This window comes from Temnothorax americanus, unplaced genomic scaffold (assembly GCF_048541705.1).
Source record: "Temnothorax americanus isolate GAGA-0224 unplaced genomic scaffold, ASM4854170v1 Scaffold1, whole genome shotgun sequence".
NCBI lineage: Eukaryota > Metazoa > Arthropoda > Insecta > Hymenoptera > Formicidae > Temnothorax > Temnothorax americanus.
Genome location: NW_027509230.1, coordinates 2,157,399 through 2,183,233, shown reverse-complemented (window position 1 = coordinate 2,183,233; position 25,835 = coordinate 2,157,399). Strand labels below are relative to the sequence as shown.

The following is a 25,835-nucleotide window of genomic DNA, read 5'->3' as shown; positions in this document are numbered from 1 at the left end:
GTCCGGGTCCCTTTCAGGTAAGAAACCTTCGAAGATTCGCGGTTCGGAAGTTCAGATATCGGAGTAGCGCGAAAGGTCGATCGACGACGAGCTCTTTCTCTTCGGTATCGTTGTCAAGCGTCAATCACGATACATTCGCGCGGTAATGGGAAAAATTCAGAAAAACTCTCCCTCGACGCTCCCCAAATAATCGTTGCGTCTCGGCCCACCCCTCGAAGGTCCCGAGGTCCCTCGTTCTACCGAACACACGCGGGCAACTGCTCCAAGGCCGTCCACGTCATTCCCCTCTCACCGGGAGACGGCGTCAGCGACGGCAATCCTTTCTACACTGCTCTCGCAAGATCGGTCCACTCTTCTCACGGCACCGCGGGAAGGGCGAGCATCATTCGACGCACTTGGACTATCGCAACTCGCAGCAGCCCGAATACCCGAGGAGCGCTGATTCGTGCGCGGATTCCACAACACCTCGGCGTCCTCGCTTACCCGCGTCGCGAACGGACGACGTGGACGAGGGATCGCGAGAGGACGTCACGTACGGCGAACGCGCGAGAGGAACGAAACGGAACGCGACGGGTCCGCACGCAGTTTTGCGGTGTGTACGAGACGCGGAACGACGAGCGAGCGAGCTTCGAGTGCGCGTCGCGCTCTCCCGCCTCTCTGGCTCCGCTCTCGGGACTGAGAGTGGAGAGAGAGAAGCACCGTCGGATCCACCGCCACCCCTACCGGCGCGGTGGCCGTTACCCCTGCCTGCCTTTCTCTCGACAACCCGCGCGCTACGTTTTCCCCTGCCGCGCCGATCCCACCACGCGCGCGGGCGTCCGCCGCGCGCTACCCCCGCCACCACCTCTCCACCCCTCGTCCATCGCTTTACCTCGTCTCCCTCGTCACCCCCTGACCCCCTCTGCTCCGGAGAGGAGAACGACGCAACCCTAAGCCGCTCCTACGCGATCTCTTCTCTCTCTGTACGTGTGTATTCCATTGCCGTCGAGTCGAGACCGCGCGAAACACGGACGCGTCCGGATCGGGGGATGCTTACGATAATATTATCGAGATATTCGGGCGGCCTAGCTCACGAGGCAACAGCCTGAGGCTCGAACTCCGAAGGGTTCGACTTATCTTCGTAGATAAAATAGCTAAATGGTAAATTAAAGCGTGGCTTGTTTTTTAACGTTTATTTAAAACTGTCGCATATGCGATAATTATTATTCATTTAAATTATTTTCTAAGTTCTCTCTGTCTGCGATTTTAATTTCCCGACATTATATCTGTGCAATATTAATCGACCCTCGGTGTATATTTTTCTCCAAGTGTTCAGTAAATGTGGTATCTCTCAGTTCGTTATCGTATATTAATGATAAGGTTAACAATACCTCTTTCTATAATAAAACGCTAATTGTGCCAACAAAGATAATGGTTGCACCAATTATTGATTATCTGCTCGAAACTTACGTAGCTAAATCTATGTAGATAAAAAGAAAAACGTGAACGAAGTTTTAAACGAGACATAAAGATAGCAATGTAATACTTCCTAATACAAATTAAAAATCTTTTTTCAAATTTTTACGAGTGTCTAATTTCTAATATAAAAATACAGGTTTCTCTCAAATTAAAAAATTTTGACGAAATTTCAATTTTAATGTCAATTTCAAGAAGCATTAAGTCACATCGGCTACCGTCATTAAATGAATATTAATTCCTATGTCGAGTTGAACTCGACATTATACATGACCTATCGCAGCATTATTTAAACATTCGAATCTGTATCCGAATATAATCGGCTGGCATATATTTTTAGAATTTTCATAAATTCCGCCAAGTAATAGACATTTTTTGATTCATGTTAGACCGGTCAATAAAAAACATTAAAGATCAAGTACCTGATCTTCTCTCATTGGCGAGAAATATCTTAGATCGCGAAGGATTATACAGTCCATTTCAATCAATGGAGATTAACTTTATTCGATTTAACTTATCTAATTCTTGAAATTAGAAAAAGAATAAGAAGTAAGCTAAACCGAGATTAAAATTAGTTAAAAATAACAGAATGTCATTTAACTTAAAGTATTGGTTTAAATTTCATCCTTTAATATTTAACAGTAAATTTATTTTCTAACTACTGGCTTTTTTTAATTCTAAGAGTTAGAAAAAAAAATAAGAAGTAAATTTACTGTTAAATATATTTCTAATTCTTAGAATTAGAAAAAGATAAAAAGTAAATTTCCTGTTAAATATTAAAGGGTGAAATTTAAACCAATACTTTAAGTTAAATGACATTCCGTTATTTTTAATTAACATGTGTGTCGAAATTTATTATTTTAACTCCATAGGTTTAGTAGTTTAGTTAAATTAACACTGTTTCAGTTAAATTAGCGACATATTGAGTAGGAGCAGTGGCGGCCTACGAATTTAACAGTGGCTACGAATTTAACAGTGTTAAACTGAAATTTAAATCAATCTACATTAATAGAAATGGACATTAGTCATGCAAGTATAACACGTTCACTCACCATATCGCCGCGGACAGCCGATCAGTGACCTTACCAGTGATCTGCGACTTAGCCTCGTTGGTTTTTCCTCCAAGAATCCTCGTTCTCAAGAAGGTGACGAAGAACAGCATCGCACACGCGTTCACACACTCACAAACACATTAAGTGGCGACCTGTAAAAATGATAAAAAATAACTCAAGTTGAGTATAAAAAATTTGACACTACGAATTTAACTGTGTTAAACTGAGATATAAATTAATCTACGTTAATAGAAATAGACATCAGTCGTGCAAGTATAACATGCTCAATCACCAATCTCACCATATTGCCATGGACAGCCAATCAACGACTTCACCGGAGATCTGCGACTGAACCAGCCTCGTCGGACTTCTTAAAGAATCCTCGTTCTCAAGAAGGTGACGGAAAACAGCATCGCACACATGCGTTCACACACTCACATTAAGTTGCGACCTATAGAAATTATAAAAAATAACTCAAATTTGATATAATTTGACACTACGAATTTAACAATGTTAAACTGATATAGAAATTAATCTACATTAATAGAAATGGACATCAGTTATGCAAGTACAGCAAGTATTAACATTGCTCACTCACCAATCTCACCATATCGCCGCGGACAGCCGATCATTGACCTCACCGGTAATCTGCGACGAACCAGCCTCGTCGGACTTCTTAAAGAATCCTCGTTCTCAAAGAGGTGACGGAAAACAGCATCGCACACGCGTTCACACATTCACAAACACATTAAGTGGCGACCTGTAAAAATGATAAAAAATGACTCAAGTTGAGTATAATTTGACACTACGAATTTAACAGTGTTAAACTGAGATATAAATTAATCTACATTAATAGAAATGGACATCAGTCATGCAAGTACAACATGCTCATTCACCATAATCTCATGACATCGCCGCGGCGGACAGCCGATCAGTGATGACCTCGCGGATCAGGTGATTAATTTGCGACTAAATCAGTCTCGTCGGTTTTCTCAAAGAATCCTCGTTCTCGCGAAAGTGACGAAAAAGACAGCATCGCGCACGCGTTCCCGCACTCACAGACACACATTATTGATATACACAGCGACGATACCTCGAAGCCTCGAACTAGAAAACCGTACGCTCCGAAAGGAAAAAGGAAAAAGCCAGCCCACCGCCGCCATGACGTCACGGCGAGACAACGACTCCGACTCCGACTCCGACTCCGGTGGTACGCGTAATTACTACGCACTACGCGATCGAGAAACCGCGACTGATTTACGGTCGGTATACGAATCGATGCGCGACACGAATGTTCTGTGATGGCATTCTCGGCTCTCCGGACGCTCGACGGCGCACGTAATTTCGCTGCCATCAGCGATTAGAAACTCGACGGGATCGCGAGAGCGAATTCACTTTGACCTGGCAACCGGCACGAAACGCGAAGGATTGACACGTACTACACCGTGCCTGTGTGCGCGGAGAACATTTACGCGCAGCGATTCGCGACAAGGCTTCCCATTCGCCGTTTGACAAAGTCCTCCGCGACAAGCAGCGGTTTAATGCGTTTGGTAATACGAATGAAGTGATTTCTTACGAGATACGTCGCGTTGAAACCTCCCGCGATGTCCAAAGTTTGAGAACTGTCCCCGGTCCTCGCTTCCCCGATACTCGCCTCGCCGCGCGCGCGCGCGCCGTACTCGAAATTGCGGCGGAATCAAACGCGTCGTGCTCGCGCGAAAACCGAGCGTAACCGATGACGGCCGAGCCCGCGCGAGCCCGGCCGCCCCGGCCGCGGAATATGGCGCGAAATCGAAGATGCTTTGAGTACTTTGGTACTCGCGAGAGTACGACACCGATCAAGGGTGATGATATGATTTCGTAGGGATGACTGATCCGCACGGTCAGTTGACTTAGCGAATTTACGGAGCTCGACATCCTGTGGACACTCACGCCTACACTTACATGCCGCGTGTGTGTAACGCACACAATTATATCATACATTTTCGTAGACGACAATTTACAAAGATTTAAGAAAGTAAAACCTAATCTCGAAAGAATAAAAATGATAAAAATAAGAACGAGCTTCATTTATATTTATATGCGTTTTTTATACAAATAGAACAATATGGCGAACGCTAGCTGAAGCTCGTTTTTTTATTTTTTTATTTTTTATTTAACAACGATAAATCCTTCACATACGCAGTCGTTTAGAACATTGAAAAACAATATGTGCAATCCCGGGCATAAAATTGCATAGGTTTTTCTCTAACAAAAATTTTACAAAAAACGTTATCTTTTTTTGTACCTTCTTAATCTTTGACAGTTCAATGAACAATTGAGCAAACATGGAAGCAAGACACCTAATCTAAGAAGAATAAAAATAATAGGAATAAGAATGAGATTCATACTCATATTTGGATACTGATGGAACAGACTAGCGAATGCTAAACCAAGTTTATATTTATTTTTCTGAAAAAAAGTAGAACACAATGACAAATCACTCATAGTCGTTATTTGGAATGTTGAAAGACGATACGATGAGTAATCCGATATGAAACTCATTTCTCCTTAGCAAAAGTTTTATAAGACTCTTACTCTTATACCTTTCTTTATATTAAAAAAAAACGTTTTATTCTTTGATATATTATATGTATTAAATAACACTTTATAATCCTTTTAAAATTTTCAAACTGAATTAAAAAATAAGGTTTTATTATCTTCCTGCATTTATGGATGTTAACTTGTAAAAAACCGCTTCTTCGATCAGCTATATTTCAAAAAGTTTCGTAAAAACCTTCTTCTTTGTATTTTTTTTTTTTTTTTGCAAGAAACCCCATTTTGTGTATGAATTTCTTTCTCGTTTCTAAATCCGATTCGCTTAAGTGTGTTTATGAAATTTTTTAACTCCTTTCTGTTAAACATTAAAGTGGAACGGCCATCCATTTTGATAACTTGCATCTTTTATGAAAAGTAAACTGAAAACTATCGAGCAATTTTTTCAGACAGACCGAGACTCACTTATAAATTACAAGCAAGAGGATTGTAACAGCTGTGTCCATAGAACTCCATAATCGAATATAATGAATATTTGTGTAAATGTACATACGTCGTAATCTATAACATTACGAGTTTTGTTCCTTGTATTTTTCATATATTCCAAGTCAATTAGACGTGTAAAATGAAAAGTATATTTCGTTTTTGATACATATTCATAGCTTAATTGGATCGGCATTATACATTTCTGTCTCATTAAGAGATTTACACGATTTGTAAACATTAAATTAGAGAAATATGTAGCGCACCATTTTGCAAAATAGCGTTGCACTCATTTGATTGCACATATTATACGTATGCGTTTACATGACATGAAACATGAAACAACTCAAAAGAGCTTATCTTTAATAAATCAAAGTAAAGCGAACTCACACACATACACACACACACACACACCCATACAAATGGGAAGAAAATTTCAAGCCCGTATTTGTATAGTCGCGTTTCTACTAACAATCTCAGTTAAAACTTTCATTATATATGAGTATCTCATCTGATACAATTTTAAGACGAGAGATTCAAATGACTAAATACGGGCCTTGGGCTAACAATAAGTGGAAATGATGCAAATATTCTCCGATAACACTATAGTTATATATGTATTACTTAAAATTTAAAAGAAAAGTATATTTGTTCCCTTTTAATAATTTTGCACCCACTATTAATTTTTATTACTATTGAATAATTAACGTGTTGTCCCATTTAGTCGCTGGTGTAAATTATTATCTCAACTGATCTTACACGAAGTTTGTCGACATTATTCAAAACCGCTCTTAGCAATTAAGCAGTTTCTGAGAATATCACGGCGAATTTTGGAGTTCACAAGTCACTCCAGGAATGTTACATATTAACTTTAGGATATATCTTACGGTGTTGTAAATAAAATCACCGTTATCACGTTAACACGAACTTATAATTGATTTTAATGGTGAGTGAAAGAACATTCTGCTTAAAACAGCATTTTCACGTACGCAGTTTAGACACGCGTATATACGACGCATAGGAAGGAATGCGAGTAATTTAGGCCCCCCAAAAGGTATTCACTCATAAGCCGTGTGGCTCAAAGTCAAATGGAACAACGGGTGATCGGTTACAATTATCTGGGATACAACATCTGGCGCGGGCAAAAAGTCAACGAGGACAAATGCGCGCTTAAAAAGCGACATTGCTCCTTTCCGTCGCGTTCACTAAAATAACTCCGAGACTGGGGACGTTGATGCTTTATTTTTCGGTCGGGACTGTCGGGAACGACAAGGAGACGCGGCCTCGACGCCGGCGGACAGAAGGACTTGTCTTAACTCCAATCACGTCTCGGGGAAAACTCCGTCTTGCCCCCGGGGTGCTATTTCCTATTTTACGATATCTACAGGGTGCTATAAACAAGCTCCTCCCAGGAACGGCGTGGGGTATGAAAGAAACCGAATGCCGGAGCCGTAGGAAGACCCTCAGATGAAAAGTTTGCTTAAAGTGTGTGGCCCCACGTACTCTTCGACGATGCAGGGATTCAGAATCATCCCCGGGAGTACCACCCGCGGACCGCAAGCTTTGCATACGCCATCTCAACGCGAAAAGTTCATGTCCTCGTGAATGATCCGCACACATCGCGCCATTACTGTATATTGCAGACCAAGTTCCACTGTTGGTGGGGTTACTTTGTATCTACAAAAAGCGACTAAAATGCAAGTTTTGCCGCGCAAGAGAGGTAAAGCGAGGAATATTTCTCGAATTCTGTATGCGCTTATAATTTTGTTTACAATCGTGTACGTGATAACATCTAGTTTCAACTCGAGTCATACATGCTTGCCGTCATTAATTATAATAGATACACTTTCTGTGTAGCATATTGTTAAATTGCGCTATACATTTTTTATACCAAATCTTTTATTCAACGTTTATACTCAAAAGCAAATCTCGATTAGATAAATTAATTTGCATAGTAATGCTAAAATAAATTTTAATGTTGTTTCGGGAGAAATAGAGACGTAATGAACGATATTAAAACAATAAGATCGTGTCACTACGGGGAAGTTGATATCAAACTACTTTTTGGGTTCTCGGCGCGTATGTTCAATTTATCGCGTACGTATCGTCCAAGGACGGTGTGCTCTCACCGGCGACTACCGCTGAGTTTCGCAAGTCCTCTGTAAAGTTCGCCACGGTGCCCTTTTGTCAAAACAATGTACTCTGCGAATGCAAGCGCGCGGGCGTGCGCGCCCGTAGAGTAGAGAGACTTCGGTTCGCCGATATTAACATCTTCGTCGACGCTGTAATTTTCGTCGAGCTGATATACTGCGGCGTCTCGTTGTGCGGCGGTGGCCGTATTACGGCTAATATTTCTCCTCCTTACAGAACGAAAATTGAGTACTTTATAAGGAGGCGGGACATTAATAACTCGTACAGCCGGCCGGTATTTTCAGGACAGCTTAAAAGCTTCTGCCGCATCGATGATATATCGTATGCTCGCGGAAGTAGTGACACGGGCTCTGTCTGCACCACGGGAAGCTTGCTTCGTCCGCGACGAGGATGGGGACAAAATCATCATCGCGATTCATACCCCGTTCGTTGATGGTACGTTAACCCGGGTCGTTTTATCCCTCGGGTACTGTAGACGCAATTTGTAGAGCCTACGAACGTCCCAAAGGCCCACGAAAATGTTTGATGCCTGAAAAAAGGAATTTATCGTATCATCGTTCGATCTACGAGCATTTTAAAAAACGTTTTAAAGATATAAATTTTTTAGATAGAAAACGAAGAGTTTATTTTTTGACTCCGAAATACTTTAAATTATATATTTTGTTGATATTATATAAATAAAAATACAAAAAGAGAATGTATAATGATGTTATCGTAATATTAATGTCGCAATGTATAACGAGATTAATGATCCTTGCAAATTGCAACCTTGTTAAACTGTAACATACCGTTCGTACATATGTATAGTATCATTAATAGACATCGCATATTTTATATGCAGATTGTTGGAAAAGAGCAATTGGAAAATCCGATGTCTAATCGTTATAATCAACCTCACATTTTATATCTACATTTTCTACATAAGTAAGAAAAATTGAAATAAATATTTATATAAACTAATGTCCATTTCTTATTAAAAAATGAGCCATGTAGCACTGAAAATATATGTTACATAAATGTATAACTTGCGATAAAATTTGAGATAAAATTTTATATTTAATTTTATGTATGCATGCATGTATATTGTCTGATGATTCTTTAGATGTTTCATATATATATATGCAACGCATAAAATATAGTTTTATAATATTCCTAATTTTGTTGAGAATTATAAATCGTCTGAAGCATTCTCTTCGATAGAAAAGAAAAAATTAGTTACGAACTTGCCATTAATAATAAAGTAAAATAGCAGCTACATTTACACAATAAATTTATTTCTTTGCAAAGTTAAAATCTAATTCGTGTCTTTCATTTCAGAAAGAAATAATATCATCAGGAATATCATGAAAATATCAAGGTATAATTTTGTTCTAATTATATTATTGGTTCTTTCCTCATATCTTTTCTCATTCAATATCATCATATCTTCACGTTTTAATTTTTCGATGCATCCTTTTTTTCTTATAATCCTGATTCTCTAGAAGTTATCAATGCCATCTTGTTTATAAAAACCTCGCGTATTTGCGCATAATTCATTGCATGGTAAAAATAACTTTAGTACGCAATCACGATCGAGTACGACAATTTCACTCATGTCAGACGAAAGAAGTGGCGCAATTAAACGGTGCAAGTTATCATAATAATGATACGTTCGATATAGCTTTCAATGTACGTTTTGCCACGATTCTGCCTCACTCGCGCGTACATAATTAAACCGCCGAATGTTAAAAAGCAATTCTGACGGCGGCGCCGGTGTGTCCGCGCGTATAAACTTTCACAGCGCCGTATCAAACGCAATTACTGATCGGGCCGTATTGCAAGAGCTATACCGCCCTGCTCGTATTACTCGGACTACAAACCCCTTAATTACGATTGCTTGTGCTCGGTACATAAATCAACGTATGATATTCGATACGGCGAATCTCCCGCGCGAGTTGCAGCGTTCATTTTTCTTGTCGTTAAAGCGCCAATCACCGTAGATATATCTATAAATCTGTTTTTCTCTGAATATACATTTTTAAAAGAAAATCCTGAATATATCCACAAACTTTTACACACACGGATTTAATATTAAGTAGTTGGAAAATAAACACATGCAAATATGGGAAATGTAACCGAGATAAATGGATATTATTTCAAGCAAGTTTGCATTTTAAATATTCTTCTCTGTTGAGATAAGTCAGTATTTTATGAGATATTGAAGTTTTATCAGCTAATTAATGTAAAATTATCATTTTTATTAAAATTATAATGATTATTAGTACATTAAACACCATTTTCAAATGTTAAATTACATATATGGTAAATATAATTTTCATATTATATTTATTTATTATAAAATGTACCTATTCAGTACTTTCGAAATTCGAGTTTTCCATTAAACTGTTTTATAATATTATATTATATAAATTATTTATATAAATATATATAAATTATTATTATTAAATTAAATATATTAATAATATTAGTTTTGTATATATAACGTAAAATAGAATTTTATTATATTTTTATTGTGAGAAATATGAGAAAGAAAAAGCGATTCACATAATAAAAAGAAAATTAAGAGATTTATTTTACACATTATTAACTCCCCTCTTAGAGTTCAATTGCGGTAAAATCTTTTTAAAGAGGGACAAGAAAGAGGTACAGAGAGAAAAAGAGAGAAAGCAGTGCGTTGCAGAATTCACGACAATTAAAAGTAGGATTACAACGAAATCTAGTCTTTTCGCGATTAAGTGCGTTTCAAAGCAATATATGCCGCAGGGAATCATATGTCATTGATCATTAATCCTGTTCAGTTAGCATTGGAAATGCATCCTGCTTAAATTACCAACTAACGATTCATTAACGCTTGCATAAACGAGTCTCGCAAATCAGTAAACTGGTTTAAATTGCCGGGCTTCTAATTGATCACTCGGGGCCATTATTCTCAAGTAACCATAAGATGAAAATATTAATACAAATTAAGGGATATTGAATAAAAAATGTCAAAATAAATGAATATTTCATGGGTAAAATACTCTTATATAAAGAAAAATTATACACAAGTATGGTTTTCTTACGCGCGAAAGTGATTTCGTTATTTAATTTACATAAAGATGTATACGAAATATTGTTATTTCCAGCAAATAATTATATACTATGCAGTATATAGATATATACATATTCACAATACTGATCTACTATTTTACTATTTAAATTCTTTCTTACATTACTTATTATACTTTTAACATTTTCTCTCATGCTTTTTCATATTATTATCAAAAGATTTCTTTGTTTAAAAAAATGTCTACGTATCTTTTACATATATTCTCTCTCTTATTTTTTAAAAATAAACAACTTACAGCGAGATATTACGTTACAAGTTACAAAAGAAATATCGTTGGATAAATTCACGATTATCACCATGTTATAATATTGTACTAAATCAATGATATTTTTGATGTCAATAATGAAGTTTATTCCTGATTGATAGCACTAACAATAAGATAATAAAATTGTCCGACTAAACACACAGAACGCGGACTCAAATCATGATCTTAATCACGATTATTCGCGAGTTAGCGCAGATGGTGCTCGATACTAACGATCCAGCCACTTTTACATTGGTGCAAGATGAAGGCGTTCGTCGACCCGTGATTAGAGGAGAAGAATCGGAAAGAGACGCGTCAAAGAAGGACACGCGAGAAAGAAGACGTGGGAGTAGCGGGAAGAGAAGAGAAGGGCAAAGGGAGATGGGAGAAAAAGGCCGGGTAGAGAAGATAGAGCCCTTTCAAACTCTTAATTCGCCTGCGGCCAGCCCCTTTCTCGGCGGGACCCCTCTCGAGGTCTGCGCGCATCAGCGCCGAAGGGGGTTGCACGAGGCGTACGGGGTCCTAGCTTCACGTCCAACGTAACCATGGAAACAGACGCACCGTCGACGTGTCGTCCTTGTCGTCGTCGTTCTCGTTGTGTCGTTGTCGCACACCCACAGTTAGCTATACGCCACGGGATGATGTACGCGCGCGCAAAGGCACGTCCACAAATGACATTTGTGCGTGGTTGGGAACTCGAGTTACATCTCGGGATTCAGGCTCTCGGTCGGAAAACAGAACGCGAGAGAAGAAAACGGGAAGGTAGAATCAATGAGGACGCGCGTCTTCGAGACGGCTATACGGCCTTGATATACGGCGAGCGCGGCCTTCCGAGAACGCGAAAATTTTCGCGGAATGACAACTTATAAATGCTTTATATATATTTCTCTCTCTTTTCATTTCCTTAACGGGGAGGGAAACATCGATGTTATATCATCCGCATAAATCATTTCTTTCCTCTGACGATTGTCATAAAATTATAGATCCGGAATTATGAAAATTACAGGTGAATAAAGATGTACCGACAAGAGATAGATATAATTAATACTAAGATTCCGATTAACGATGTTCTTTGTAATGCTTTACGCAAACTTCAGCTCTTAGCTAAAAAAAGTACGATTAAATATAAATAAATCTAAAAAATTAATTATTAACATAATTATAAGCATTGGAGTCAATTTGAAATCCATGCACAAATATCTTGTAATTTATATTAAAAGAGAAAAACACATATCCTACGTTTTCTTTTCAACAAATAGCAAAAAGTATCAAAAAATAAACCAAGAGAATAAGCTATACCAATTGCTCATGTTTTAATGCGAAGAAAGGGAATGTTTACGCTCTGATTCGATTCAGTCAATTAACGTGAAATTGTTGACGCGGTAAAAATTTAGAATACCACACGAGACACGATATACATACGTGGAGGGTATATACATATATAGTACAGCGCGGATGTCCCAGCAATTATTCTTCTAGAGCCCGGAGTCGAAGCAGATCCGTAAATTACGGCCTGTTTACGGCCCAGGAAAAGGCATTACCTCGAGAGCAATAAATGTCGGCTACCGAGAGAATATCACCTGGAGTGTGTACACATGCCCCAACGATTAACGTCAAGATTCAAGCCACTCTGCCGCGGCTTTCCCCCCTACTGACTTATGAACCGAACGCTCGTCGGTGATGTTCGATCGGCCAGAGTATCGATTTACGCTAAATCCATATGCGTAAAATGCAGCATACGTTCTTTTTATAAATCATCGTCGTCGCGTCGATGTTAAATTTAGCAAAAAATCGAATTCTGATCAGGAGTCATTATAAGAAAGCGATACCCTAGCAACGTAAATAGATAGTAAAAAAGGTATATTTAGCAGTTCAACATTTAAGAACCGGTCTCGGTAAATTGCTTCCGCATAAACAGAATTGACTGACGCATTTTAAGGATATGATAATAAGGCAAACTTATTATCATATACATTTATTAATACACGTCCTAATGTAATAATTACATAACATAATGATATATAATAATTGTGTTACATAATAATTATGTAATTAAGAGCGTATAGTCATAGTTACTTGTATACACTTCTAAATCGTATACACTTATAAATCGATTTTATTTCATTACGAATTTAACATCAGTTTAACATAAACCGAGAATCACTGTTACACGATTCATTGCATTATTTGTACGTTTCGAATTCTGCAGAACGGAAGCACATGCATTGTCCTTCACCATCTCCATCGTTCTATCCTAGCAACGTCACCTGCGACGTTGTAAATCACAGATCATTCAGAATGTATCGAGTAGACAACACGTAACGTGAGCTGTAACAGCACCGTACCGTTGGTTCATGTTCTTTAAAAATTAATACCGGTACAGATATAGTATACGTACACATATACGTGTCGAGCGTAGAATTGCATCGATTTAGATATAACACTGCAAGATTTACAAGATAATTTAATTTATCCATCATGTTTAGGATGTACATAAATATCTTCGTTATATTCTAATCTAGAAAATGTAGACGATGATAACAGTAATGTTAATAATCCATCTCATGATATCAGTTTTTAGTCCAAAATGTCATTGTCAACGTGATCCCAATCTGTTAAGTTCAATAACAGAACATGATGATACCAAAAACAAGCAAGAAATTTTGGGTCTAATATATAATTAATTTTTTACATACATTAAAAACTAAGATAAATACATAGTTATCTAGCAGGAAAACTTTACCGGGCTGTTAACGACTTGAAACTTAAATTTCCGTCGTTTTTTACTAGGAGATGCCTACAGCATCACAAACTTCATACTCGCCAAATGTGCGCAACGGTATGCGACTTACCGAGAACGACGTTATTACCGGTAATACGCCAAAATTGCTTCGCAACCATTGAAGAGGCTTCCAAGATGGCCAACGGCAAGGAGATCAGAAGCAGATTTGCTCGTGGTAACCACGTCGGAAACATGGAAAATCGTGAGACGCATTCGCGCGTCATCGTCGAAAAACCAAAAACAATGACGTGCCTTATTGCTTTCACGTTCTCGCTTGCCAGCACCAAACGACAGGAACAAAAATACGGAGACTTCGGGAAGAGAACGCGGCAGCTTGACGTAAAATGATTAGGCGATTTAAATGCATCTATCTCGCACATCGACGCGGAAACTAGACATTGAAATACTCGTGCCCGACATCCTCTCGGGTCACCTATAAAAGGAGATTACGCCGCGTTGCCATTCGAGCGAGGAGATTTTTCACGGGGCAGCATCTGCCGGCAGTCGGTACCCTTCGTCCTGAATCACTGTCTCGCAGAATAAAGGAATGGAGCAAGAAGCACGCTATTCCTTCATTTCAGGTCATTTTAGCGTACCTATATGGAATAAATTAAGCGGCAACAAATCAAGCAGTTCGTGGCGTGTCTCTCAGATGTTTGTATCGTGCAAACCTTTATCGATTTGCACACACAGTATCGCTTAATCCTTCTTTATACGCTCATACTAAAACCGCAAATAAAACGTTAATTTTCACCACGTTTACCAAAATGTAAATCTTGCATTCTATTGAGTTACATATGAAAAAAATTGAGCCGCGCGCTCGTCTCTCAGATGCAGATGCAATCGAGGATTATATAAGCGGGGATTAAGTTCGTGGGATCCGAGGGAGCAGCCGCGCCGAGTAAAGAGCGACCGATATCTCGTTGACGGATCTCACGGGGTGGGTCCGACCGGGTCGGCAACCGAAAGAGAAACAAGTGAAAGGAATTCCTCGGAATTCCAAGAAAGATTCTCGTTCTTGCGCCCTCCGATCCTTCGTCGCTCTTCCCCGCCCGCAACGAACCTCTCGAACAAGAAGAGACTTTCGAACACCTACCGCGACCAACGCACGCCGACGACGGGAATTTACGATAACGGAGGACACGAGAGACGCGAGAAGACGGGGGAGGGGGGGATCTGTCGGAGAGTCTGTGGTTATTAAATCAGGGCTCGACGGTGTAGCGTTTCATAAATTCGTTAGATAGGAACTTTACAGCGATAATCTTGTTCCCCCGCTCGAAACAGCCTCTCGGTTTATGGCCGTCCACTCTCTCGTTCTGTCTCTTTAGAACCCCCCGCCCCTGGTCGTGGGATCCCATACCCGTTTTCTTGCTCGCTCTTTTAAGACCCACTACTGCCGTCGACCTGTTTAGAGACCGACCGACGTTATTAACACTAGATTGCCCGATCGATACGCGGAATCGGAAAAATGCGATGGTTGCATTGTAATTAGAACGAGAGAGAGAGAGAGAGAGAGAGAGAGAGAGAGAGAGAAATCTGTTAAGTTCAATAAAGTCCACAAGGTAATTAACGTTAGTTATAACGAACAATATCGTTATAATATAATTTGCAACGAGAAATTTTTTAATTAATTGAAATTCTTTAAAGTGTTTATATATATATATATATATATATATATATATATATACAGCAAAAGTATAGTGAACCTCGATATTTTTTTTATTACGTTGATAAGCAATGTATATTAATTTTTTATACATATAAAATATGAGATCATACACAGATATAAATATAAACGTAAATTACCTGTAACGTGGCAAGCACATAGATAACGCCATACCATGTTGAAAGCCAACATAGCGAGCACATTAGATACCATGTTCTACACTTTTGATTCTCCCTATCAAGTTAATATCAGTCGTTATAATCCTCTGATGAGCACAGCAACCACGCTCAATGTTCCTCCATTATTCAAGTTACATGCATGTCGTAATAAGCTTGAAACGTCTAAGTGTAATTCGGACAGGTAGCACGTGCACAATCAATTTGCCTGAAAAGCAAAGTTCGCGATATAATCCAACGGAAAGCCACACCATAATATGACATTTATCAGTCGGATGGAATTGTTCTCAGTCAGTGCGTCAGTTAACATAATTAAAGTGTCTTTCCTGCATATTATTGGAATTTCAATTTCTTAATTCAGCCACGTGAGTAAATTGCAAATTATTTCAATTGCAATGACCGTGCAACCGTTTATACTTAACTTTGACTTTGATACAGATTCGTGGTTGTTCAACAGTTAAAAGGACTTCTCTGTTGAGGAGAAAGACCAACCAGACTCTCTCGTAATGAATCCGGACAAAACCAAGCTTTACAAAAGAGTAGTACTTTTCAGGATTCGGCAGCTGTGTCTTCTTGGATGCTCATGCTTTCAGTAGCCCTCTGCAACGGTTCATTTTTGTTTGTTATATATTGTTTTTGGCAGATAAAAAAAAAAGCGATTTCTAAGTATCAAGTTCAATAGAAATTGAGTTTTTTTAATAAAGAAAAAGAAAGAAAGAGAGAGAAAGAAATAAATAAAGAATTTTTTTGCCACAATATATTTATTAATCTAACTAACCTGTACTGATCAAAGTAGACTGTACGTTCAATAATTTTTTCCAATATATACATAAATTATGCATATAAATTTTAATTATTTTTTAACAGTAAGAGACAATTTATACATTTTTAAAATCTCTATAATTGTTAATCATTTTCCGTTGTTTGTTTCAGAAAAGAAACAAATCTCGAAATAGATGGTAAACCATAGCGAAATGGAAGGTATGATGGATGAGGCAGAATCTTCGAACCTAACTTTGCAATCATCTGTCGCGTGATCTCTATGCAGTATGGGGTCGCGTTGTCCTACGGCAACAAAAGATCTTCTCGATTGACGAGGACAGGTTGCCTTTACCGAAGTTTTTCGTGAGTTCTTGTTACACTCTGTGATATAATATAAATCACGACTCTACGATAGAACTTGGCCTTTGTTTAAAACGGCTCAAAATAAATTATCCCTGTTGCTTTTCAGAGAAGCACGGAAAAAGGAGAATCTACATGGAAGTTAAGCTTAAGAACTTTACAAGTGTTTCATCACCCCTAACAACTACATCCATTGTATATAAAAGACCTATTGCACGCATAATAATTTGGCCTATCAATAGCTTACCCTTATTATTTCATTGTATTAGAGACACACAAGTTAGAAAACAAATGTTTTTCTTACACCATAAATTTCTAGATACCATTATACTAGATATAGCCTAGGTTTTTTATTTAAAGACAAGTTATTCTTCTTACTATTCGGAAGACGATAAAAAGTATTTTTCTTGAAATAGAAGTTATCGCTTAGAAACTTTATAAGATGCTAACAACCATTGATGTGACCATTACATGTTATTGTGAAAGATTCTTTTCTTGTGATGATACGATGGTTTTATGGTTTATTTTTATTTTATTGAGTTGTTATAATCTCCTCAAAAAAATTGTACCGTCAATAATTAATTAGTTTATACTGCGAGAAAAAGTGTTTATCTCTTTTCGCTGTAAAAATAATATTATAAAAAATAAGAATCTTTAGAGTTTTTTAGCACGTCATTTCTTTAACAAGTTTTTTAATCATTTATATTATGTTTAATTAATTTTCTATGTTCTCATATATTAAATAAGAAAACTATAAAAGCAAATCAAAGAACATATTCTTATGTATAAATATAGAATTTTTATGAACTAAAGATAGTATATTGCTATCTTAAACATATTATTGTAAAAAAAAAACTTTTCTCTTTTTAACAATTAAACGAAATTGCAAAACTCATGTGCATCATATGACTCAATTGTGTAAGAGAAAGAAAAAGACATCTCTATAGCGGCTAATGATTATTGGCACATGTTTGCTTCGTTCCTGTCCACAATCCAAAAAAAAAAAAAAAAAACGGATAACATGGGAAATGAGGTTCCCGACGGGTTTTCCACCGTATGTTCATGCGGTCTTCTTTTCAGGAATCAACGCACCGCAATAACCAGCCGATACACTCCACGTGCTTCGCATTGAGCCGCGACATTCAAAAAGCTATTACACGGAATGAAAGTAGGTTTCAAAAAGCTAGGACCGCGCGGGGGAGGAGACCAAAAGATGGCGGTAGACGAACAAAGCTGTCGACCAGATGAACAGGAAGGGAGTGTAACATCCCGTGACAATCTCTCTCACACACGTCGACACCGTTCAATCCCTCAGGGGCTTCGCCTGAGTTATAACGTTTTCGAGTATAAATTAGATGACCCATGACCTCGTCTATAGCTTCAAACTTTGAGCGAAATAAGCGGAAGTTAAGCGTTGCATTATACCGGAAATTCCCGGCGACGCCGACGTATGTGACGTATCCAAATGATTGCCATTTAATTTCTCGATAACATGTACTTGTCCAATAAATCTAACAACAAACACCAACGCAGAGTAGTTGACATTTATGTACAGGCAAAAGTAAACATGCTTAAAAAATTTGTTTAACTCTTGTACGCATCGATCACATATTTTTGTATTGCAACTTTAATGTTTGTTGCGTGTTTGACGAAAACAATGTTTGTGACTTTTTTGCGAAATATTATATGATATTAATATTGTAAACATAACTTTTTATATACTGTTATTTTAAAAGCACTAGACAAATTAAGATTCCGCATCTCGTACAAATATTTGTAAAAACATGAAACAGTGTAACTGTGAGACAAGCAATTATTCATTATACGAAATAGTGTTTAAAGTATCGGACGACTGTAAAATGGGCGAAAGGAAAGCGCGTGTTGCGAACAATCGTAGCTTATGATGATTGATTCAGCGCGCGAATCAGAAGGGTCGGAACCGGGGTGTAAAGGAACCCTCCATTCTTCCCCTCTCCCTCTCTACCTCTCTCTTTTGGTCCCCTATAAATCAAAGAACGATTACACGTGTAAATATACTGGTCCTCGCTTCAGGCACCAGCTGTGCTTTACGGAAATACCCCTTACATTCTGTTTATCTACGAATCAGTACGCGTGAAAAATCGAAAACGATCCGCACGTTTCGCCGCGCCTGAGAGCGGAGAAAATCAGCTTGTCGCACGGGATCACGCGCCGATCAGCCGCGAAATACCAAAGATAAACACACTAAGCGATTTCTTTTCTCGTAAATTGCATGCTGATGTGTGCTATTATCTGCCATGAATACGTTTCTAATTATAATATAACAATGCAATGTTTTACAAATATAAAATGTATTCTATAAACGCAGATTAATAGAAAATATAATGCATTAATTACTTCATGAGACACTCGATATCTGTACGCAGCACACGCTATTACTTCTTTATTCATTACTATTAAATTTATTATTATTAAGTTTATTATTACTAAGTTATTATTAGTTATTATTATTTTTAGTTTTTGTTATTTAACCGGTAACTCGTAACATAATTATGTAAATTATATTATTCTATAGCTATGCATAAAATCATTTTGTTATTGTGTTCGTCATCATTGCCAATGCATCTATCAATCTATCAATATCATAATTTCACGAATGGTTAGATCCTTTCATATACCTATGTCATATAAACAATAAAATAAAACTGAGAAACTTTATCTAATTTTCCGATATTACACATCGCGGTTTCACTTACAATTGCAATTACAATTACAATTATAATTACAATTAACTGTTTATAAAATTTCAGGAGCGACAAATTTCATCAACGATTTGACGCTGTTTGCGTGCGTGAGTCATCGCGTGTACATCAGGACAAGGAGTTTAATTTATGCGTTCATTTGTGTAAGATCGTTGAGCTGTGACCACCGAGACGCGACAGCAATCGCGAGGCCATATTTATATGGAAATCTCGACACCCTGCTTTGAGAATGGGATAATGTAAGCGTAGTCTCAAAACAAAATCTGAATGTCGAGAATTTAATCGAAAAAGAGAATAATGTCGGAAAATCTAAGCATCGCATGTTATACAGATGCAACTCGCGCGAATGAAGCTTACACAAACTTGTACGTAGAGCGGACAAAAGTGAGAGCGACTTTATAAATATAATTACGCGAATTATATCATATAGCTGTATGTACATACCCCGCGTCGAATAAACATATGTCGACTTCACGTCGATACTTCAATACGTTTAAGTCACCGTTTACGCGCGATCGTAACGTTTGCTCAACGCGCTAATCTCGTGTGTGCGATCGTATTTTCATACAATAACTCGCATTGTTTCGTCTCGCCGTTGTCTCCGGAAACTGAACGAATCCGCATAATCGGGGGCGCGGGGTTGTAATAATGGAGGCAACGACCGAGTCGTACCGATCGTAGTCCCGATTTTTCCATCGACAATGGAATTTCCTGGATGACTGACGGCTCGGTCGCCAATCGATTCGCGGAGCGATCATCCGTGAACTCCCTCGTTCCTTTGCATTCCACGGCAACAACCAGGGTTTGCAGATGCACGATTCCTTCGTGTGCGCGTATATTACGCAAAACGAAGGGAAGGGCATACCTACGAAAGATAAGAGCAATATATTTCAGAATATCCGGTCTTTGATGTACAAAGATTGATCTGCCGCGTTATACACTATCTTCAACATATTGATAAGATCATCAGCTTGAATCTATATATAAACTAATAGCACTTGAGATTCAATCATTTCTTAAACAGAAATTTGGAAAACTTTTTTATTCAAAGCATTTGTAAATTCGAAGAATTATTACATTTCGTAACTACCTATTCAATGCAAACTTCCATCTTTTGCTCCTATATTAAAAATTGGAAAAATTAAAACATAACGTGATTAAAATACAATTTTAGTAAGATTATCAGGAAAATATCCAAACTATATTTTCTATATTTCTATATTCTAACTATATTTTCTAATCATCTTTTTAATAGTCTATATTTAAACTGCATTTTAACTTTGTGAAATAGAAATTATGAACATAATTATATATTATATTCATAATTGCTATGTAGCAATGCATAAATCTTTAAACGATTATGCAAATAAAATCGTATTTTCTTTTTTCACAATATACTTTTGTTTCTTGTCTTGAAAGTTTTACGTACTATTTTAAAAATCTTGAGCATATTGAAAGGATTAAAGAATCTGATAATTACACAAGTGTCATTGCAAATCGAAGGTCGATCACACATGCATACATGCAAGTTCTATTACGTAATCGCATAATTTCCTAACCGCGTTAGTGCATTCACGTTGCAAGTCTGCTGTACAGAAGACAGCGTATGGATCTGTTCGCTTCAGTAGCTTATATGCACGTAACGTGCAGCAATCGAAGGGTTAAATGTAATTTACCTTCGACGGGAACCTAGAGGAAACTTCATGCTACGTTCACGCAGCTTCAGTCATGTGACGCGTCGCGGATAATGCACAGATGCACAGTGGTTCTCAAAATACAGATATGAACGAGGAAGCGATTACAGTAATAACCTGCCGAGAAAATCGTTCCATCTCCGCTCGCAAATCCCTTAAAATTTCAATTCAGAAGCTGAAAACGTCGTGAAACGCGAGCCGATAAATGTTTCAGCTCATATGTTTCATGAATATACACGTGCATACAACACCCTATATTATTGATGAAGGCAGCACTTAATTAAGCTCACCATCGTGGAAAACTAAAGTTGCTCCGTTAGTAATTGGATATTAATTATTATCTCGGAACTCCTCAGCTTCACCGTTGTATAGCTTGTAAGTGAGTCTACTTAAACTTACAAGGTTGTACTTGGCTACATCCGTAATCCGATCAATTAGATAAATTTACTGCTTATACTATGTACCGATAGATAATAGAGACAAAATTCGACAAGTACAATTTACGTAAATTAAAGTAAGTTCAGTAACGACGAAAAAATTAAATTTATTAAAGACAGCACAGAACACTTACATGTGTAGTTTATGAGAAAGACAATGAAAATAATATCAATTTTTTATTATTTTTTAATATTTTTTTATTCAATGATTTCCCTGGAGATTTTGTAAAAACTGTTTTCTCGTTTATAACGTTTGTGTTGCAATGTACCATCGATATATATTTCTATAAATACTCCATGCACTATTTTGACCGCAATATCGCCACTATGCCTAGTGCAACTCCCTTCGGATACCAATAAAAAATTTGTTGCCAGTCTTTTTGGTAGAAGTTTCAATAAAAAAAAAAACAAAAAAAAAAATTTTGTTTTTAGATATCTCAATTATTTTACATGTATTATATACGAGCGTGTAAAAAATACAACCAAAAAGTCATGGCATGTGAAAAAGGGAACTGTAAGTGACAAAAATAAATAAATAAAAACTTCAGAAAAACAATATTGCGTAGTAATATTTCAAATCTGTTTCCAGAAAAAATGCAATCTCACGAACATTGAATTATCTTTTTCTTTCTCTTTCCAGTTTTTAATTTCTCTAACCCGTCAAAGTATCTTCCGTTACGTGTATGCATTAGTACGATGAGAGTTCTATTCTCTTTATATCTGCATTCTACATTCGAAACAAAGATAAACATATATGTTTGCGCATGAAAGAGAAAAAAAAGCAATGACAAATGGGGAAAGCGTAGCTTAAAAAAAAAGCATGTAACATGCTGCCATATAATAAATGAAGCGTTCTCAGTCGGGGATCCTCCAACTAAATTGATTAACTTAATTGACGATTAATTCAATCGACAAAATTGCTTACGGTTTTTGTTCAAATTTTTGACGTCTCTCTTAATATAATTTTTCTTTCTGTGTATTAGCGTACAATTGAAATCCTATCCTTATTAACAAATGCATTATTTGATAATTAATCGGAGTTTGGTTTAAACGGAGAGAAATCTGAGAGTGGACGCGTACTTATGTTTTAGATAGAAACCTGTTTACTGGCGCCTCTGTGCGCACAAAACGTGCACGTAGAACCACGTAGCCACGAATATATTTCCGATGGGTAACACACTATGTCCATGATTCTGTTCCATGATACGTGAGGTAAAGATACCAATACCCGGACGTGTACCTATATCCGGACACCTTTATTATTTATAAGTATAACGCGAATTAAAATCAAAGATAAAAGTATTTTTTCTTGTAGTTTAAAACTGCAGTTATAATATATATATCCAAGCGTTCATTTTCATATATATTTATATATTTTTAAAAGCATCCAGACACAGATACGTGTCCAGGTATTGGTACATTTCCTATGCTCAAGCGTCCGGGTAGTGGTACCTTTACCTCATGATTATTTGGTTCTATTCCGTGCTATGTCCGTAGAGTGTAATAGCATAACCACGTCCATTTTCTGACACTGCTGATAAAACATCATTTTGGTGCGCCTCCGTGCTACATCTATATCTGCAATTATATATATATATATATACATTACAGTGTCGGAAAGAGAAAAGATGAGAGAGGGAGAGAGGAAGAGAGGGATCTATTACTATTAGATATTTATAACATATAGATAATATAAATATATCAAATAAGTTAATATTTATCGACACATGTAAGATATAAATATTAAACTGATCTTCGACCAATTACAATCGAGAATATTTATATCTTACGTGTATCGGTAAATACTTATTTTATATATTTATATTATATGTTAAATATATCTCTAATAGTCCTCTCTCCCTCTCTCACTTTTTCTCTTCTTTCACTTTCACACTTCCCAGACAGCACAACGTCTAAAATCGGGCCATAAGACGTCTTTTAGACACGTGTGCTGTCTGAGCTATTTATTTATAAAAAATACGTATCTCATATCAAAATTTAAAAATCCGAATGCGAGGCAATATTATAGGCCTTTATGGAAAATTTTGTAATCGAAACGAATAATATTTGGGGAACAAGTTCCACAGAGAATGTTTTATAATTTTTAAGTATCTTGACGGCGACGGTTTGCGAAAAACAGAATTGTATTCGTATACACTGCACGTTTGAGCTTGTTAATTCGCACTCTCGACAATCATACGCATTTTGGAGCAAGCTCGCTCCCTCGTTCGCGATCGTTCGCGATATCGCGACAAGCAAAGCGCATGAGAACGCCAAACGCGCGATTATTCTCATTAAACACTCGATAGATAATTAATTCCCGTGCTCAATGAGAGGTTCGAGCTATTCACCGAAGCGTCTTTCCACGCGTTTCACTCATTCGAAGTAGAAATCGAAACGGAGGCAAAGGCAAGAGACACGTATACGACACGAATTCCGAGGTTATCGTCTCACCGCGACACGCGGAACAACGATTCTATTAACGATTCGGATGTATCGCGCTTCGAATCATTTGTCTCTCAATCTCGATGCACAATTCGCTTTTAGCGATCACGGCATTCACGGCACATACATTGCAGGAGACCCGTCAAATCACAGCCGGGAGGAACGGGAGGGTGATGTGATGATGCGTACGGGCGTCCATTTCGGCCATCCCAGACGTTGCAGTCGACACGAGAAGAAACAGAATACAGAATATTCGGCATACTTACATTCAGCTTGCAACACGCACACTCTGTAACCGGAGGATTCGCGAGAAAGAAATTGCTTATACTCGAGCGACAACGTCTCGCCGCAGTCGCCGCTCGCCGCGACTCGTACCGACGTTCAACGAGTAACGTATTACTTGCGCGCGCGCGCCGCGCGGCGAGTCGAGCCGACGAGCTCCCGATTGCCCCCGAATCCGGCCGAATCACGTTCGGCCGCTCTCGCCGCTCTCGCCGCCCGCCGCGCGCCGGTCGCGTCGTCGCGATGCCGCGACGCCCGCCGCGACCGTCGAATGAATCCGGCTCCGCCGATTTCGGAGCGGCGTACGTTAGAAGTCGACGCGCGGACGATAGATTGTTTCCATCGGCGAGACGGCCTTGCTACTTGTTTTCGTCGACGCGGATATGTTACTCAATCATTCTCCCGATGAATTTCGGACATGTGCGTCAAGTGTTTGTGCTCCGCGCGCGCGTCGCCGTGCTGCTCGCTCCGTGCCGTTGAGAGTGCTGTTATTCGGAACGCGCGCTCGTTCGCGCGATTGGCACTCCTGCTCCTCGTTTCGCGGGAATAATCGACGACGCGCTCAATAATTTGCATCAAGGTTCAAGTGCGTGGCAAAGGTATACCTGGTACATACGACAATTGTGAGTTGTGAGTGATTTGCAGTTTCGTCGCGATATTCGCGGGCGATAATCGCTCGTCCCACCCCGGGCCCCGGGCCGCCATATGTCTGGTCTGGACTATCGAATGTGCATGGCATTCATTTACGCGGCATATCTCGAACCGTTTCGTGCTTTGAACGCGCTGTGCGCTGTGCCGGAATCGTCGTGCGATTATCCCCGATTATTTTCGAAGAGCGGAAAAAGAGGGCCGAGTGAGACAACGTGAAATCGTATCGTGATTCAAGTAACAGCATGCTGTGACACATCAACGCATACAACGCTCATGAATATTTCTTATTTTCGTGTATTTCGTGCAAAGCATGCATTAATAGTACTTATACTATACTTACATTCGCGAGACCGTAATGTGCGTACGATATTTAATCTTAATTGTGGTTTTTGTTTAATCAACTGCACGCGTCTTTACTAACCGTGTCCACTTGATTCGCGTGGTACCTCGCGTCAAGATCTTCCAACATTTTATCGCCATTATTAACGCGACTGTGCAACGCAGTGATGAAACGCGGAACGAATCGGGGCACGCGGCGTCGCGACTCCTTCAAATTTGCACGAAAAATCCATGTTGCAAAGCACTTCCTTCCCAGTACGAGGATTTTACCCAAGCAAAACTCTCGTTCTGCTTGGATAAAAATCCAAAGACGGGGAAGCTGTATAACGTACCGTACCCTCGTCCGCCGATTTAATTGAATGAACGAACCGCAGCCGGTTCGTCGCGTTTGCTTCGGGAGTGCCGTACAGTATCGCGCGAGATAGACGTTTACTGAAATTAGTCCGCGCGCGATTGTTATTTATTATCCGC

General features: G+C 38.5%; 2 protein-coding genes across 6 annotated transcripts in view; both read right to left on the bottom strand.

Moving 5' to 3' along the window:
* Positions 1-4,157, bottom strand: part of Tei (irregular chiasm C-roughest protein teiresias) — a 326,287-nt gene extending 322,130 nt beyond the window's left edge. Inside the window, exons 1-4 of one of the 4 annotated variants that reach the window (XM_077400367.1) lie at positions 4,084-4,157; positions 3,106-3,267; positions 2,809-2,958; positions 2,508-2,659 (exon numbers count right to left, since the gene is read on the bottom strand). The gene's annotated coding sequence lies outside the window, so the exon portion shown is untranslated. Of the gene's footprint in view, positions 1-292; positions 746-2,507; positions 2,660-2,808; positions 2,959-3,105; positions 3,268-4,083 lie in introns of those variants that run through there. The other 3 variants (XM_077400356.1, XM_077400346.1, XM_077400338.1) reach the window with 3 other exon arrangements.
* A 1,518-nt stretch (positions 4,158-5,675) lies between these two features.
* LOC143895514 (uncharacterized) lies at positions 5,676-24,458 on the bottom strand. 2 transcript variants are annotated; one of them, XM_077402704.1, is made up of 5 exons: positions 24,359-24,458; positions 23,106-23,225; positions 19,961-20,381; positions 15,618-16,253; positions 5,676-8,205 (listed from the first exon to the last, which is right to left on the bottom strand). In XM_077402704.1, exons 2-3 carry the CDS (start codon positions 23,108-23,110, stop codon positions 20,045-20,047), a joined length of 342 nt encoding a protein of 113 aa, XP_077258830.1. In that variant the 5' UTR covers positions 23,111-23,225; positions 24,359-24,458; the 3' UTR covers positions 5,676-8,205; positions 15,618-16,253; positions 19,961-20,044. The 2 variants fall into 2 exon arrangements, 1 of the variants encoding a protein (XP_077258830.1); XR_013256352.1 differs by lacking the exon at positions 19,961-20,381.
* Between the last annotated feature and the right edge of the window lie 1,377 nt (positions 24,459-25,835).